The sequence below is a fragment of the Zosterops lateralis genome, assembly GCF_965231275.1.
Source record: "Zosterops lateralis genome assembly, chromosome: 4".
NCBI classification, from domain to species: Eukaryota; Metazoa; Chordata; class Aves; order Passeriformes; family Zosteropidae; genus Zosterops; species Zosterops lateralis.
In genome coordinates, this window is record NC_139765.1 from 68,611,854 (window position 1) to 68,631,249 (window position 19,396).

General features: G+C 39.6%; 1 protein-coding gene across 1 annotated transcript in view; it reads right to left on the minus strand.

Moving 5' to 3' along the window:
- The window catches only part of CELF2 (CUGBP Elav-like family member 2), a 376,889-nt gene extending 375,686 nt beyond the window's left edge, over window positions 1-1,203 (minus strand). The window contains exon 1 of the mRNA XM_083859037.1: window positions 814-1,203. Coding sequence (XP_083715163.1) covers window positions 814-866 — 53 coding nt within the window. The 5' untranslated portion in view covers window positions 867-1,203. The remainder of the gene's footprint in view (window positions 1-813) is intronic.
- Between the last annotated feature and the right edge of the window lie 18,193 nt (window positions 1,204-19,396).

Below are 19,396 nucleotides of genomic sequence, written 5' to 3' on the forward strand. Positions count from 1 at the left end.
TTATAATTTTGCCATCTACACTCCCAGATGTTTCCAATGTCTTACTGAAGTTTCTGCAAACTATCTGCAAACTTTTATACGTCTGGATTCTCAATAAGGCAAACCCAGGCACTTTACAGTAGCATTAAACACAGACATTTAACACTGTGAACCTTCAATATCTACTGCAAACATTAATGGAGATATTTTTTCCCTCCTTATCATTTTCAGCAGTTCAAATTACCATCTTTCACTATGCAAATTAAAAAAAAAACAACCCAAACATTAGTGCTGAAGGTAAAAAAAGCAGCAACTTTTAAGCACCCAAGACATGCACTAAGAGAGGCAACAAAATGCAGAAGTTTCAACAACAACATGAAACAAGCACTTCAGTCCCCCCTCCTTCCCCCAAGACTATTTTCCACTTCTTGATCAACTTTCATGCTGTTTGTTTTTGCTTCTCTGGAGTTTCCCATTCATTTCCATGCAGAGCACAGCAAGGAAAGCAGAGAGTTAACGCTGCAGTTGCAACTGGTGTGAGCCTTTACTATTAGCTTGAATTTACAGAGCAATCTCTCCTTAAAAAGAAATAAGGAAAAGAAAAAAAAAATTCCTTACTGCACTGTAACACTGAGAAGTATATTTAAAAATTCTCTCCCGAGTCTCTCTAAACATCTGTTCAAAGGTTTTGCTGTATGTTAAAAGGGCTCTAATTACCAGAAACTCCTTTCTTACTTAAGCCCAGGGCTCGCATTTCGATTATAACTCAAGCCCCAGTTAATTTAGGGCTAAACCCAAAAAGCCTGTACCAAACAGAAGAAAACATAGGCCTACCTTAAAACTTTCCAGCTTTTCAGAGGATCCAAGTCAGAGATTATAGACACCATTGTAGGAATAACAATAATAAAATATGTATATTAAAAACAGAAAAAAAAAATAAAAAAGAAGAAAAACCACGGCAGGGAAGGCTAACCACAAAAGCAGCAAGTACTCTACTCAGTGTGGGAATGACAACAAACCCAGCACAGCTCTTCCTCCTTCTCAAGCTGATAAGCACTTGTCCCAGCTTCTCTCCACCCCCAAAATCAATCTTGTGCTATATTGCTTCACAGTCCCAGTTTCATTTCTTCACCACTACCTTTTAAAGCCCTTGTAATCTGCTCCAACTGATCAAATTTGACCTTTTTGTAGTCCACTTTATTCCAAGCACAGCCCTCAGTTAAATCTCTCTTTATTAACACCGTCCTTCTTGGCTTTCTTTTGGAACAAACACAGCTCAAGCTCGAAGCCTCCAGTCTTTGCCAGCAATCATTTACAGATTACTGCAAGCTGCAGTCTTCTCCTTTTGGGTATTTTCTTCCACCTCTGAGGTTTGTTTTTATATTATTTTCTGAGGGTTATTGGTGGTCTCCCTTTCCCTGTTCTGTGCAGGTTGGAGTTTGACACTTTTAAAAGGAGGGACTTTCTAATGCAACTCCTCTCCCACCCTTCCCTCCTCCCCTTGTCCCTCACCCCCATATGGAGAGACAGACACAGGCATTAAAAGCAGTTCACAACCTTTAGAATACTGAATAATCTTTCTCCCCCCCTCTCTAATAGGTTCTTTAAACCTATTAGAATTGATAGACTTAAACACAGAAGCTGTGCTTGAAATGCACTGATCTAAAGCAAGGCTGCTATTATGGAGGAATAATAAAAAGTCTAATCGTGCAAAGCCAGATGTAACCCTTTGGGTGTTTGAAAGGGGAGAAGGTGTCCCTATAGTTCCATTAAATCAATTTATTTTTTTTTACTACTTAAAAAATAAATGGCAAAGCATCCTCCAGATTACTATGGTGATCTGAAAAGTTGTGTAACTGCTGATAGTGTGTATTTACTTTGGAAAATCGAACTTGATTGGCTCCCTTTGTGTTTCTGTAATACTTTTGACATTGATTTTCCTCTATTTAATTATTTCTCTGGCATTTTTTTCTCCTTCTAAATGTTTTCCACTCATCCTACAAATGTCTGTAACCTTTCCTTGAGCTCCGCCAATTCATTAGGATTTCTGGAAATTCCCCAATTAAAATTCTTTGGGGTGAAAAAAAGCAAAACCGTACCCTGTGAAGTGTTCAGTCAGAACCAAACTACCCCCATTGGTAGATACTTCCACTTTGATATTTTTATCACAGGCATATGCTCCTAGTTTCCCTCTGCCACCAGTTCTCTCTCTCAGAAAAAGAAAAAGAAAAAAAAAAAAGAAAAAAAAAAAAAAAAAAAAAAAAAAAAAAAAAAAAAAGAAAAAAGGGTTAAAAATCAGCTCTTGTATGTTAAAAGAAGCAATAATAGGGTGGTCACAGGGAGATTTGGGAGATCTGGTAGTGTGTGACAAACTCATGTCTTATAATACTCATAATAAGGAGTATAATAAGACATAATAAACTTTAAAGCCTTCCACTGCCTCCTTCTTTGGCGAGATAAAGCTCGAGTTGTGCCTCAACCATCTCAGGCTCCCTGGTCAGCTGCAGGCTGGGTTTGGGCAGCCTGAACCCCCTCCCTGCCGGCTGCACAAAGGCAGCACAGTCTTGCCCTGGCCAGAAGGTGACACCGAGGCTTCCCACGGCCCAAAAAAAAAAGGAGAATGTGACTATTTTGCCCGCCAGACAGCAGCCAGCTGACAGAAACAGCCAGTTTTAAATTACCCAGATACAAAATGCCTTCTTTGCTCAAAGGGCAGAGCATCACTGACCCCTGATTTGGGAGAAGCACTGAGTCACCTCCTGCCTGGGCCAGGTGAAGCTCCCGGCTCAGCCTGTGGGGCCGGATCTCTTGATTTATCTGTTATCAAGCCAGGCCTCAAGTTCAGACTTTGGAATTTTACATCCTCCCCTAGGCAATGCTTCCGAGGGTTTTGCTTTGTCTCAGAGGGGTGTAGCGAGGATAAACACACCAGAGACAGCTGATGGTGAGATTGCAGGTGCAGATCTGGGGCAGGAGGGTGGGGGACAGCTGGAGGTTACAGATATTTCACCTTTCTCTTCAAGCCAGCAGGGCACAGAGTGTTTCTCACCTGATACACACATATCTCTGAGCATTTCTGCAGAGATAAGGCTTGTATCCAGCTCTGGAGACTTTGGGTCCTCTGTTTATTTAACTACAGGAGGTGGGCAAGATGTTTGTAATGGAAAATTGAATTCAGTTGTTTCTTTGTGGAATTGAGGAAACTTTCTTTTTCTTTTTCTTTTTAGCATGGAAAGCAAATAAAAAAGGATTGGTCAATGTCTCTTTTTTCCCCTCCCAAAAGTTTGTAAACAACTGTTACAGATGTTAATCCCTCGTTTGAGGCTGGGGAGGACATCAGTGGTTGCAACACACTGCCTTTTCTCTTTCCTCCCTACCCTATTGCCACATTTGCTGGTTTTAGAGCTACATTCACCTATGTAATATTCCCATTTTAACTTCTCACTGAATATTTTGTATTGTGCAAACAACATTGTGTGGATTGATGACCAGGCTTGAATAAAGAAAGGCTTCAAGCTTGGCCTGCAAAGAAAACAAAAATCAAAATACCCTGACCTCTCCTGACACATTGACAAGTTTGTGTCCTTGTCACAACCCGTTGCAGGTCAAGGTGACAAAGAGGCAGATGTTCTGCCTTTATGCCCCACTACACCAAGATGGTCAGTGTCTTACTCTGTTCATCCCAAAATTCCACAAACTATGTCTATTTCAAGAATTTTATCTCTAACAAGTACATCTTATACTTTCCATAGATACATTTTTTTTCACTGTCTTCCCACGGAAAACGCTCCATTATTTCTGCCAACATATCCATATGAAAACTATACTGTAGGAGTAAATAGACTTATTCCTTTCCCTTTTGGCACTTATTGTGGTTATTTCTATTTTTTTTAAATCACAAATTCTTGTGTCTGCAAGAAAACCCATGTCTCCATTTTGCAGGACCTTGCTGGCATTTTGCCAGCTTTTTCCTACAACACTGAGGACAGCAACTATAAGCCCTTCTAAAAATAAAACTACGAGATCAAGTTTAGCACAGAGGAACTTGCAACAGGCAATGGATTTTCCAAAACAGCTTCACGTGTTTCATACAGCGTGTAGCTATAGTGGGAGAAAAACAAATACAACAGAAACAGAAACTCACTGTAAAATTATTTTAACTCTTCTGCTTAGATAGCAGACTTCAGGCCAGCTTTTAGGCAAATGTTTTTTTCTGTTAGGGCTGAAGGCTTTGTATTCAAAACTTCTTATTTTTTATGCTTTGAGTAAAGAAATTTCCTATGGTCTTCAGCTTGTTTGCCAGGAAACTGCCAGCACATCTGTGAAATATTACTTAAGCAAATTTATTACAGTTAGCCAGAAGGCAACAACCCCCCGAATTTTCTCTACCTGCTGAAATCCAGCCTATTGTGTAATTTGGGTCTTTCATGCCATAACACGTTCCCCCAGTGAGAACTTATCAGTTAATATGATAAAGAAGTACAAGCTCTCCAAGATTTTGAGTCATGTTAAAGTAAATATATATATACTTTTGAAAACAGCATTCCTAAATACACACATACACAAAAGGATCTCTAAGCAATGTCATCATCCTTAGTTTAGACAGCTGTGGAGTCAAAAAAGTTCCAGATCAGCTAGCTACAAACATTTGAAGGTCAAGTACAGGACAAAGCGTTTAAAAAAGCAAAAGTAGTTATGGCTACCGAGCATTAGAAAGAAGATTTTATGCCATGAGATTTGTTTTTTTCCCTCCCAAACTCCTTCTTTACCAGAATCCTATTGGACTGAGAACTCCATAGTGCTGGGCAGGATAATAAACCAAGTGTAGTAAGCAGTTTGGGTTCATTATTTAATCTTCTTTCAAGGCTGTCATCTCACTCAAAATATTTTAGGAGCCAAGGAAGGTCTGCCAGAGCACAACCTTTTAGTCAGGATGCCCAGCAGCCTGGTTATCAGGCAATAATAGAAAAACAAATAACCTTCCAGCATCTTCCCAATACATATTTTCTGTTGCTCTTTCATACAAAGCAATATTAAATTATTTGTAAGAAATCTTGGTCTTTTACCAGGAAAACCTCACTCTCTCTGGGGAGCCCTGCTGTTAAACAAAAGCTCAGCTATTAAAGAGTGGCCTCCAACTCCAGGGCTGCTGTTGGGGGCTGATAAAGGCTCTTCTCTACACTGTCTCATGCTGTCCCTCCCCATCAGCCTTGCCACTCCCCTGCCTCTCCTCCTAGTCCCTAATGCCTCGCCTTTTAAGCAATGGAGTGACTAATTGAAAATGCATTCCAGTGCTTTACAAGCAGCTTTTTCTTTCTTGCTGACCAGCCAAATGTTTTAAAGTTGGCGAGATGCTGCTTTAACTTGGGAACTTGAACACTTGTTCATGGCCTGGATGTGTGAAAAAAATTCTGGCTGAATTCAATAATTCTGATGGGGAAAAAAAATTAATTAAAGATCTTACTCCTAGAACTGGTATAAGTAAGTCCGAGTATTATTACAAATATTTAAAGCTAGTCGATTCTTTCTTGGTGAAATACATAATTTGGGAGACAAGAAATTTGTAGTCCCAAGTCTAAGAAATTCCCAATGTCACGCACGGGTGCTTGTACAGAACCAGAGGAAAAGCAGTCACAAACGGGCATAAATCCAGCTGACAATTACTCTCTGGGAATTGGGAACTGTAACCAAAACACCCCGGAGACAGCAATCACTGATTCACTGCAGGTCAATGGCCAACTGGGCTGGGATTCAGCACATCTTATCACACACTGTAACTTAGAAGTTGGCTTCATCCAGTGGCTGCAGAGATTGAAGGGTTTTGTTTCCTTGCTGATTGTACAAAGCCTGCACTTTAACAGTTAATCATTAATCTAAAATTGCATAAATGTGTCTTATACTTATCGACTTCTCACTTTTACAGTCTGCAAAGATGAACTTTCGAGAGACGATTTTTTTAAAATCCTGATTGTATTTTTAATGGATTTTCAAGTACTTTCAGGTTTTGCTCATGACAACTGCTGCAGTAAAAAGCCTCATGAACAAAGATGTGTTTTGTGTCTATTCATCTACAGAAAATCACTACTACCACAAACTTCGTTATGAGCAAAATTCTTTCCAGCCTCTCTGAAGAGACAGTCATCCCCAAACTCTCATCAGCCTAATTGTTTTTCAGGTGTTTGTAGTTCACTTTAAACAGCATTTGAGCCAAACATTTAGGGTTTCTGCTGAATTTCTCTTTACTGGCCAGCGAGAAGGTTTCTTCGTCCTGCAGCACTGGCAGAGTGAGAACACTTCTGTAGTCTGAGGCAGGGCTTGCCCTTCCTCACCCAACAGAAAGAATGAAAGAGAAGAAAAGCTCCTTGTATTTGCCAGACATGTTCAAAAAGAGCTCCTTGCACACCCCAATCTGCTTCTTTCATTCCATTTGGCAGAGTCAGGGGTCAGGTTTGGTGCGGAGGAGAAAAGCAGCCGTTTAACTGTTCCAGCTCCACAGCAGACTGAGGAGCCAAAGCTGACACTGCCTGTCTTTTCCTTGCCATTCTTTTGGTGTCAGGTCATACAGTGAACACCAAGAGGTCCTTATGAAGCCTTATGAAAAGGTTATTGTTCAGGCTGCCTTCATAAAATAGCCCAGAAAATAAAAACTTTGGTAATGACCTTAATAAGTGCTTTGTTGTGAAGGCCATGTTTTCACATGGACCACAGCTGCATTTGTGCAGCCCCAATGCCATCTCATGCAGCGTTGGAGAATAAATCTAACAATAATTAATTTATGCTGAATGCATACTGTAAAATGCTTAGGAAATCATTTCCAAAGAGACAAAAGAAAATTAGTGGCTCTACATCCATATCTGTCTTTTAATAGACTCTTCAAATATTTACCTCTGTTTTTTTTCTATCCATCACAGAAGTTCAAGGAATAGGATGATTATTGGTAAGGGAGTAGGTAGGGATATTCAGTTAATTCCTGTCTATGTCTTTCTTCTTGACATTGAGAAAACTGTTTTTTTATCTGTGCCCTACTTTCCCATCTGGGAGGGACAGACACCACCCTAGCAATCTACAGAGCAGAACACTAGGAGCTTAATAGAAGACACAAAAATTGGCAGCTTTATGAAATTCCCTCCCTTCCAAGACTGTTTTAAGTATAAATCAACTGAAATATTGGTTCATCATTCAGTGTAAAAGAACATGATCTGTTGAGACAGATGGCTTCTACCACTTCAAAAATTAAAGGATTGCTGTAGCACAGTGAGGAACATCTGAAGTTTTAAAAAAGTGATCTATACCATACCCTTTAGAAAGAAAATGGTTTAAAAGCTTCAAAATCCTAAAGGGAAATAAGGGGGAAAATAGCAAAAGAGAATAATTATTCAATTAAGAGAATGGTGAAATAAATGTCCATTTCTGAAGTTCATATTTATTAAGGTACATTCAGGCACATGATTTTGAAGGTGTTAACCACAAACACCTATTTTATGCACTGAGTTAATATCTGTTAAACAGAGAGACAAATACAAGATCCCTTGTGACAATGGGCTTTGCTCTTGACCTAAAGATGATGACATGTGAGTAGGGAAGGAGAAAATGCTTCAGATGCCAGAGCAATCCCATACATATTTCATATAAAGGCATGGAGGGGCACCCTTTTAGCCTGTGTCTGAACTGTACCAGCACAGGCTGAGTTTCCCCTGATGCTGGTCAGGATTCAGGATTTGCTGTACTCATTAGAGATAACAACGTTTCATTTTCCCTTCCTATTACAAAGGCTGGGAAGAGCTGACAAAACAGGAAGGCAACTTTTTGCCATAACAGCTGGCAGGAGATTTTTATAGACACAAAAACCAATTAAGTGTCCTGATTCTGGGCATGTAACTCCCCTGGAGCCTTTGTTTAGAAGTGCTTATCTGCTTGCATAGGCACAAGCATCCACAAATCCACGTACAGGTGTGTGTGTGTACCCAAACAAAGCACCACTGAGTGCACTGAAATGAGCTGTTGCTCTCCTGAGGAAAAACCCAACATGTTATCCCTGTGAAAACAGTACAGGAGAGAGTTTCATAACAGTATTACTTCATCAATAGAAGGCTGGCATTAAATTCAGTTCTAAAGGACAGTTTATCCATAGGAAAAGTTCACTCTAAAGGTCCTAATTCAGAAAAGTCAGAGAAAGCTTTTTTCCTTATGTATTGAATGCAGTTGTTTACATTTATTACCTAAAGAAACTTCTTTAATTTCTGAAAAAGCAGTACCCAATTTTTTTCTTTTTCTGAGGACCACTCATGTTAAAAAAAAGCATCACCTAAACATACACACATACATTCTACATTCATTCATTCATTCATTCTTTCATTCATTTGTTCATTCATTCCCATGTTGGCGATTCCATTACTTCCTACATCTGCTCATAAAAGTTTTGTACCTTTCAAAGCATTAATAGATATTGTAGCCCAGGTTAAATTATTTATATACAACAGGTCATAGTCACACAGATAGTTTGTTTACAGGAGATATTTTCTTTCCATTCAAAAATACCCAAAGTCTCACGGCAAGACTTTTCTCTCTTGCTGACCTCATTTACACAAGCCCAAGCACTTTAGTGATTTTTCTCCCAGACAAGGCCTAGGCTATGATTCCAATAAAGAGAAGCACAGGTCCCCATGTTGAAAATAAAACATTTTTATTGCTTTCTAAACCTCGGGCATAAACATTCATTGCTTCATCTGACAAAATCCAACCAATAAAGACTGCAAAAAGAGTGAGATTAATAGAAGCAGCTTTCTAGAACATAGCACTACCCTCTAGTCACTGGAAGTCTTGGAAATTGCACATCATAAAGTTTGGCCTATAGAACAGCAAGGGAAATACTCTTCTTTCCTCATTTGGGTGTTCAGCCTAAGCAAATCTACACTTCTCTGGAAGCTGCAGGACCTAATACAGGCTGAGTGCCCCATGTCTGGACTGGATTTGTTGCTGACAATTCATGGGGTGTCCTTGGGAAACTTCCCTCATTTCACAGGTTCCTGTTACAGCAGGCAAGCAGAGATCAGTAGATCATAAAATCACAGAATGCCTGGGGTTGGAGAGATCTTAAAGGTCATCTTATCTCACCCCCCTGCAATGGGCAGGGAACCTTCCACCAGAACAGGTTGCTCAGAGCCCCTTCCAACCTGGCCCTGGACACTTCCAGGGATGGGGCAGCCACAGCATCTCTGGGAACCTCTGCCAGGGCCTCACCACCCTTTAGAGTAAAAAAGTTCTACCTATCATCCAATTTAATTCTACCTTTTTTCAGCTTGCCATTTTATATTTCACTGCTCCCCCATCTGACAGAAATTTAGAGGACTGAATCGCAAATTGTCTCTGTTGCTCAACAGCTGGGAAGGAGTTCAGTCTCTGCCTGAGGAAACCAGGAGGGGAAGATAGTGCTGCTTTTCATGATAGGTTCTCCAGATAATTTATATTTCTCTTTTAGTTTGTAGCTTGTCTGCAAATGAGAAGTTCCAGCTGTTGGTAATTATTCCTTACCCAGTAGTTTGAGAAAGCTTTTTCCTCTTGCACTGTCTAGTCACTAACCAGGCTGCTTTAAATACTCCCAAGACTTCTTTTATTTTTTCTTTTAGTTACCATCTCCTTAAGAAGTAAGCAACTTTCTTTTTTCAGATTATGGATGCTGAATCTAAAATTCATGTTCATTTCATGATTGTGAATTCAGGCTTCATGTTGTCATTATAGATATCACAGCTTGGTACAATGCTGGGTCTAACACTTCTCCCAAAACACAACCATCCAGCTGAGGCCTGTTTGGGGTATTAATTGGCCTGTGCCCCACCCAGTCAACCTGTGCTCTGTTGGTCATGAAGAGCCACAATCTTCCCTAGACTGTCAAGGGATGCAAAATATAAAGCCTTGAGTGCCATTTTTCCATTGTAATGCCATAAGGGAATGGTATTTTTAAAGGAACTCCTGGGTTATGTTTGTTACATTCTTATTAGTCAAACATTTTTTGTCCAAATATTTTGTAACTTTTCCTATATTTTCCCTTTTGCTGACAGATTTGGAAGCCTGTACATACATGGGGCAGCCCTACTGCCTTTTTTGAACTGACATAACCTTAACCATGGCCATGGTAGGGCAAATAAAAGTTCCTCTTCACGGCAGATTAACCCAATCTACATATTTACTCTATTCCAAATAAATGTTTCTAGATATCTAAATTTCTATGAAGTTGAAACAAATTTCATTATCCTTGAGTGATATGGGCAAAAAATTCTGTTATGTTTCAAATACAGAACCAAAATATCTGTCACCCAGGATCTAGAGAAACCCATTGCCCACCTCCATCTTTCCTGATGTGCCTTTGAAAACTTTATCTCTGGATAGTGATGACCCATACCAAGAGTTCATCTACAGAGGAAGTATGAAACTGCATTAAAAGAAACTGTTTTAAAAGATTGTTCAGCCCAGCATGGAGAAGCACTGCCACTTTTTATCCTCACCTGTATATGCTGAATATTCTCCAGGTCTCATGAAGTAAAAGCCTACTCCCCATCTCCCCTCTGGCCCCTCTTCCCCACCATCAGAGGTGAAAATGATTTTTGTGAAATCACCTAAACTGATATTCTAAACCCTTGCCTGAGCAAAATTGTCATGGGAAGCTGTCCTCACCTGGGTGTCAGGATGGTCACTTTAGGACATGTGGAATGGAGAAACAACTTGAACATTAATAAAAAACTTGAACATTAATATAGCACAGAATCTTTTCTTCCTGCTGTAAGCCCTGGCACAAGACTGGAGGAGTAGTAACTGCAGCTTCATCAGCCACCGAGTTTGGCAGAAAGGAGAGTTTTACCAAGATCAATGAAGTGTTTCAGATCAGGATTTATTCTGTAGATCTGCTCAGAGGAGGAGGAAAGGGAAGGTGCTCTCCCCTCTGCAAGCACTGCATGTGAATTTATTGAGAGCTGTCATCTAAAGCTGAGGGACTAAATTCAGTGTGTGTGGACACTCTTTGAAAGACTGCCAAAGGCTTCAGAAATAGGAACATAAATTGAAGGTGAACAAAACTGCAATTGAATCTATCTCCAGCAAATATAATTAAGAAAATAACCTAGTGAATGAAAAATACATTGGACTTTTAGAAATCATGTCATTTTCAATAATACAAGAAAAAGGTTCCTAAAGGCAGGAATTCCCAAATTGAAGAGTGATAGAAGAACCATTTAGAAGTAAATAGGCTATCCCAGAGCCAAAGACTGTTCCTGACTTACCTGCAACAATACCAGTATGTGGCAATAATGTTCACAGTCCCCTGAGCTGTAGCACTGCTGTTTGCTCCTGGCACAACTTCAGCTTTTCCCCCTTGGTCACAGTCCTGACAGCCACCCCCTGCTCTGCCTCTGGCTTCTCTATTACAGCCTGATGTATTCCATAAATTTTCATTTTTCCCTGTTCCTCCTTTTCTCCCCTCATTTTCTCTTGCTGTATCTCTAAAATTGCTGTCCATACTACTGGGATGGCATAAGCTTCCAGCCAAAGGTATCCTCTTTCCTCACTGTGGAATTATGATAATCTAATAAACCATGAATAAAGACCTGTCTATTTTCCAATCAGTTTCATTCAGAACTCGTCTCCTTTGGAAAATTATCTCTTTGAAAGCACCAGTATGTGAATGACTAGCAGGTATGTACTCAGTTTGCTGTACTGAATGTAATCGTGTCATGATCATTCATCCTTAGGCAACACAGTCCAGGGACAAATCCATCTTTATCCAACATAATGAAGTCCAGGAGAGACTTTGTTTGCATCGAGCACAATATCATTTATGTTTGAAACTTAAAAACCCCAAACAAATCATCATCGATTATTCGCTACCAAGTGCGTGGGTATAGCAGCCTTGACTCAGAAAATGGAATAATTGAATCCTAGAACGAGCTGGGTTGGAGGGAACCTTAAAGATCATCATGTACCAACCCTACCACCCTGGACAGGGACACTTTTTACCAGATTGCTCAGTCTCCTATCCCATCTCCCTTGAACACTTCCAGGGACGGGGCCATCTCCCATCACTCCTCAATTCTCCTCCGTTTGTTACTGACTGATGCTTATGGAATAACACATCCTGGGGTTTGATTTGTGTCTCTTGCTTGAAATAGTTGAGTGGAGTCTGCTGGTTTTGGCTAAAATCATCACAGGGAAGACACTTTGCATCACCACATCACATCCCTGTGGGGTATGCACTCTCAGTCCTGCCAGTGCAGATGCAGGCCATGGGTTATTGATGGGTTTGGTGCTTCTCCTGCCATCCATGGTCCATGATCTTACTGACCTGCACAGATCTTCACAGCACCAGCCTCTGGGCACTTCCTATTCCATTCATTCATTAATTCCACAAATGACTCCATTTCAAGTACCTTTTTTAGCAATATTTTATATTTTATAGAGACCTATTTTTCAGATTCCTTTTTGAGCAACCTGGTGTGACCTCATGGCTGTCCCAGCTTTGACTAGAGACCTTCTGAGGTCCTTTCCAACCCCAGTCATCCTATGATCCAAAAATCCTCTCCACCCCTTTTATTTTTTCCCCCACTCCAGCCATTTTATGCTGTTTATGGGTAGAGATACTAAATCTGTTTATTCGAATCAGCAGTCTGTCAACAAGATAACTGTATCAGATTTTTCAAATATAAATTCCCAGTTCCCTTGATTTTAATTCAAGATACAGAAAGGAATTACCTCATGTAAGAAATAAGAAAATGCATTTCATTGATGAGCAGGTAACATTTTGAGTTTGGACTGCTTGGACCTTCACCTATCCTTCTAAACAAGCTGGTTTAAAATCCTCTTGGCAGTTCTGGCTATGATTTGACTGAAACACAAGCACTATGTATATGTTTACCAGCTGAGGGTCAGGCTGTCAGTGGGGAATGGGGGGAGACTGATCTCCAGTAGACCTCAGCCAGGTTATGTCTTTCACAGACCTGTAAATTGGGGTTTTTCCCAACATTCCTCAACCCCTGAAGGGTCTGCTGTGCTGTGACTGTGGCCTGCCAGAGCCATCCTGACATGTCCTGCCTGTCACTCTTCAGCTTTCCACATTACTGAGACAATATGGGGGGCAACATCTGTTCCCCTGCATCCTTCCAGGGCTCAAGGAGCAAGATGTGGTGATCAGATTATTAAAAAAAAAAAAAAAAAAAAAAGGAGGAAGAAAAAAGGAAAACAATGAAACAATGGTGTAAGGCTCATGTTGGGATCTTTTGAGGATTGTGCAGGGATCTGGGGGATGAGTCATTTCAGGCAGACACAAACTTTCCCCACCTTACATGAAAGGAGAGGCAGCCAGAGCCAGACCATCTGGACAGCTCAGTGGGAGCAGAACCTGCAGAGAGGATGGGGCCGCCCGCGATGCTGAGCTGGAAACAAAGCAAAACAACTTCCTCTGCAGGCCTGCCCCAGCTCACTCAGCAGCAGCCATCAGCTGATTTATATCAACCAGCACTTGCACAAATTAACCCTTATTATCACTCTCCAAATGGAGAAGAAGGTTAAACCAAAGAAGAACAAAATTTTTAATTCAAAGAAAAACAAAATATTATGAGAAGGGTGACATTAAATTAAAGCTATGATAGAGTTTCAGGGGTGCTGCCATTGGAACCAAGAGAAATTTGTCACAGAGCACACAGCAAAGGTTGGAAAGTGCTGTGAGGGTTCATTGTGTCCTGCAGTTGTCACACCACTGTACTATATTCACAGAAGGTTTAGAAGTTAAATTTGAAATAGAAATTCATAGGAGAGGCAACTAAGCGAGCAGGATAATATGTCACCAGAAAAAGTAGATGTGCAGAGCTTGACAATTTGTATGAAAAACACAAGAAAACTTCCTCATGGATCAGATTTCTATTGCTACACAATTCTTCCTCTATGCAAATTACTGTGAAGCAATCAAAATTAATGTTTGTTCTTCTATTATTAGACTAAAAAATTTCCAACTTTCATAGCTTCCTCCTTATCACTTTCCATTAGCCCCATTACCCAATCTAACTGCTCTTTTTCCTACAATGATTTTAATTTTGAATTACCCAGCAGTAAAACATACAATGGAAAGAAACTGGCAATTGTATAGGGTTACGTTAGTTATTCAGAAATGCGTGAACCTATCTCATACTAAATACAGGCTAAAAAGAGAAAAAATGACTTAAAATTTCTGTAAATGTTACCAAATATTTGACCACACCTGTTCCCACATGAAATATATTCTCTCCCACACCACAATATTTATTGCCTATGAAGACTATTAAGGAAAGATTTATTCTAGCTGACACTAGGCAGTAGTTAAGATATAAACTGTTCACTAAAACTATAAATTACTCTGTTTCTAAAATGACAAAGGACCTTTTCACACAGCTTAATAAATTGTAGAATTCCTGATACGCAATTCCTGTATTCAGTTATTTCAAGCAGATGCATGTAAATAAAGGACTGCTGGTTACATCAAAGCCATGATGTGTACTTGATGAGACCAGGCCTGTTAATTTTAACTTTTGACATTTGGGCTTTATGAATTATATCTGTATAATTCTGGGAAATTGCGATGGAATGTGACAACTGTTTCCCTCTCCTGGATTGCTGCAGAAAGTGGCTGTGTCCACCTATACGCATCCAAGTAGATTTGGAATCTCTTAAATTAAAAAATTAATGAGGGGAAAACTGCTATATAAATTTAAAAATATTTTAGTTACCTCTGTAATGATCAATACTAAAAGGGTTTTAAGGTACTAGAAAGCTTTGGGGTTTTAAAACAAAGAGAATACAGGGGTCAGAAAAATATATTATAAATAGTATTTAGATTAAATGAATGTCATAAGAATGTATTTCTCAGAGAAAACATTAGTAGCTTCATATAAATTGTCTTTCCTTCTGACAGACATGTTAAGTTATGATGTAGAGTGGGTCTCTGCTGTTCAATATACCAAGAAATAAAAGTTCATGTATGTGCCATGACAGAGGCAAATTTCTGTTGTCTCTAATTTGGCAGAAAAATAGGAAATGTAGATAGAGCATGCAAAAAAGCCTCACTGCAAAGCTGAGCACTGGTACACCTCAAATCCTAATTAGTTTATTGATTAGGTCTATAAAGATGGTGTCCTGTTAACAAAAAGGATCTGTTATCCATCGTTTGCCTATTGTAGTGCTGTAGCAGTTCCAGCAAGCTTAGCATATAGATTTATACACTTGTCTCCACAGTCCATTTATAAACAAGTAGCTCAGAGGATTTAGCTAACCCCCATCTGGTTACTTGAAAAGCAGAAGTGCAAAAATATCAAAGTAGCAGAAATAAAAATCATTTTAACTGGTCTCCATCTGGCAATTTTAATAATGGAAATGCTAAGTTGTAAAATGTGCCAGCTATCCAGGCTTTGTGCAAAAAAAGAAAAATTGTGCTTAAAAACATTTTAAAAGTCAAGACAGGTTAGATAAGAGTTTAACTGAGGGTTGACAAACTTCAATATCACAGAAATCTGGGTCATAGTTTACCCTAGCACAGAAAAAGCATATTTCCTCTTAAGTATTTGGGCTTGCAGCATTTTCTTCTGAGTTGGAGATAGAGGCTGAACAAGGAGATTTTTAAAATACCTCCTTCTGCAATGGAAGATGTGACATTAATTTGAAATTTTTAAACTCTTTTACATTCTGAGTAAGGTTTCATTTTAGTGTTTCGTAGCTGAAAGAGTTAAAGTGGCTCAGGAAGGGGCAGGTCTTGGGCTCATTTGAAAGAATAAAAGAGAACAAACTCTTCAGTGACTATTTTTAGTTGAATCCTACAAACCAGATTTGCATACTCCATTAGGAAACTTGAATGCTGAAATCATCAGTGCTACAACATTTAATGCGATATATTTTCAAAGTTAGTCTAAAACCTTTGCACAGCAGGTTTGGAATGATCATGGTTTGCATTTTTCTTCTTCTTTTTTTCGTTCTTCCCACTTCTCACTTTTGTTTTGTTTCACTTTGAATACTTCACAGTGTTTGTATTTTGAAAGCTGGCCTATTTTCCCTCACAAAGCAGATTCAGTTTGTGGTATAAATGCTAAATCAGCATGTGTCAAACTTGTTAAACCTTTTTTATGCCAGGCCTTGAAGGACCTGATAAAATAAAGCTGTAAAGATATACATTTTAATAAAACATTATTCATGCACTGTTAGTCCACAAAATTTTCTCATGTACTATATAGAAATGAAAAGCAGCATTTCTCTGGCCTAAAGCTAACTTTTTATGACTCCCTTGGTAATTTCTCCTTCTTTAATACGACTTTATTTATTTATTTTACAATAAGCCTTCAGAAAAGGGGTGGCATTTTTCTCAACACTTTGGCATGTGGGGTTTTTTTTCCCCCTGACCTTTTACATCATCTATAGAATAATTTAACAGGGATGTGGAAAGCAGGCAGGGTAACTGCTAGAAGCAATATATGCTGATCAAAACCCAGAGAGAGCAGCTCTGTCGAGAACACAACTGTGGTTGTGTGGTTCAGACACTGGCTTGGGATCCATGAGATCTGGGTTTTCTTCCTTAATCTGCCTGACCTCTCTGAATGATACCAGCTCTCTGTTTGCTCAGCAGGAATGACAATATTTACATTCTCCCATTCTTTTGTCTATTAAAAATGGTAGGTGACTTGAGAATCCTACTGTATTTGTACTGCTCCTGCACGGTGCTGCTATTGCAGCTGATGTTTTCAGGTGTTATCATAAGGTAAAAATGCACATGAGGGACCCGAGCATCCTGCAGAGTGTGACTGCACACCTGCAAGTCTGAGGAAGAAAGCCCTGAGACAAGGAAGACTCCAGTGGTGGCCTGTAGGCAAAGCCAAGCCTTTGTGTGGTTAGATACTGGAGCAGGAGGTTTCACATTTCATAGAAACATAGAATTATTTGGTACCACCTGGTTTCAACCTTCCACCAGGCCAGGTTGCTCAAGGCCCCATCCAAGATGGCCTTGAGCATTTCCAGGGATAAGAAATCCATGACATTTTACAGTCTGCAAGTCTCTTCATACACTGGAATGTCTCAGGTATCCAATTCTGGCAGCACCTGTAAGCTTTCCAAAGACTCTTAGTGGAAGGTGCACTGTACTCACTGATGTAGAGTTATCTCTTGCTCTCATTTAAGGTACCTCTTTCCTTGGTCTGGTTTTCTCCTCTTTGGACCATTTTCACAATTGTGACTCACATCTTTCTGCCAGCCATTCATTCATTCAACCATATCAGGGAACATGAACTCTGTGATACTCTCCAGGACATCATCAGATTTCCAGGCTTTGGGAATGTACAGACCTAGAGGACTTCCAAAATTTGATCCCCTGGATGAATCCTTCAGTGACTGGTTTTCCTATAAAGGACCCCCTGTTAGAAGAGCAGCTACCATAAAGAATTCCAGCCCCACTAGACCTAAACTTCTTTCCACACTCACTGCTTTTTGGAAATCGGTACAATTTCCAGGGATATTTGCTTCCTTTTGTCCTTGCTGACCATGCTGCTGTTCACTGAATGACCAATAGTTAAGATTAACATCTGGATTGAAAAAGACTTCTTCAGGAACATGCAAAGAATTTCTCTTCTGAGGCAGTAACAACCAGTTGCTGTGCAAATATCAAGGACTGTAACTGGGTTAAATACAAAACCATAGAAAACCACAAGGATTGAAGGAGAGATAATTATCTTTAATACAGCATGACAAAGTATAATTTTTTCTTATTATGCAAAAAATGAGGTGCATGGAGCAAAAGGCAGAACTGCTGTTGGTAATGTAGTTCATCTCCTCCACTGTAGGCACTGGTAGCACAGAGCAGCTTATTCTTTCTTTTTCTCCCCATGCCTGAGAGTATTTTTTCCTGTCTTGAAGGAGTCCCACTGTTCTTCCCTGCCTTCCACACCTGCTCTCTTCTTCTTTGCTGAGCTACAAAGTAAAACAATAAACATTCAAGGCACAAAAATTCACAGTGTTTGGCTCCCAGTACTCAGAAACTGATGAACTGAGAAGGAAGGGAAGAACTTTTTCTAACTGAGCCTCGAGTTCCTCCTTCATCAGACAAACTGCTCAAATATAAAAGTTTAATCCATATTCTGCCCTATTTATAGGTGTTTTGGGCTGAGGATTTCAGTGGGATTCTTGCCAAAAGAGAGGGCAAGCAAGGAGTGCTGGCTGCTTGTGCAGGAGTGAGCAGGAAAGAGTCCCAGGGTTTGGGAGGTGGGTTTTGCATGCTGGGAGATTAATGCAAAGCCACTTAGCATCTCCTTCCTCCCCCCTTGCTGTGCTGTAGGTTCAGGAGGAACAATGACATTTTTCTCCTTTGTGCTGATTTGAAAGCTGCTGATGAAAACTGCTGCTTAAGGATTAGTTAGTAATGTACAGAGGAAATTCTTGAAGGGGAAAAAAAAAGAACTGTAAATATGCCTTTCAGTCCAAATGTATACGGCCTTTTTTAAGGCAGAAAAAGAAGTGCCTTTCTTAGAAAAATGACATTTGCAGAAAAAAAAAATTCACTTCCCTTTTTTTTTTTTCTCTTCCTACTGCAAGAACATGTATGGAAAATTCCTGGCAAGTTCTGAAAACAAATTAATTCCTTGTTTTGCTAAACATATATTTATACAATGGTTATACAGTTCACAAGCAAAGATATTCTCAAAAGGAAAGATGGGTTGATTTACCATATCTCTGGCAGTGAAAGCTGTTATTACCTTTGCTGCTGCTCAGAGAAATCTCAACAGGTCATAATATTCCACTGTGTGTCTGAGACCTGAAGGAGCAAGGGAATTCTCATTCATTTAAAGATACTGCAGCACTGCCTCCATAAATCCACTCAATGGGACGAGATGTAGGCCTAGCTCAATGAGGCAAAGATAGTGTTTTATACCATGTTTTCAAGCTTCATTCTAAATAGTCATTGATTTTGTGGGTATACATCAGATTTTTATGTTCTTCTGGATATCGTTGTCTACAATTTCATCCTTTACTTTACAAAGAGCACCAATTGACTGGCACCCAGATTACATCCTACGACATCCATCTACTGTGGTTTAGGATCTTGCCATAAAGCAATAAAGCACTTTTATTTCATATAAAGAATGATTTATACTGAAGTTAATGCCTTAAGTGTAACACATCCACACTGGGTAATGTTATCACAGCGTATATTTCTTCCCTAAGAGTTAACCTACGATCCAACTTGCTTTTGCAATGAATGTTTGCATAATGTAAAACAGCCACTTTGATACTAATAGAAATAAATGGCTGAAAGAACACAAAAAATGGAGAGCTTTTGCTTACTATTTAACTTCTTTCAAATAGCAGTGCTGTGTGAAATTCTAATACACTCTCTGCAACCGTCAGACAGCAAAATGGTTCAAAGATT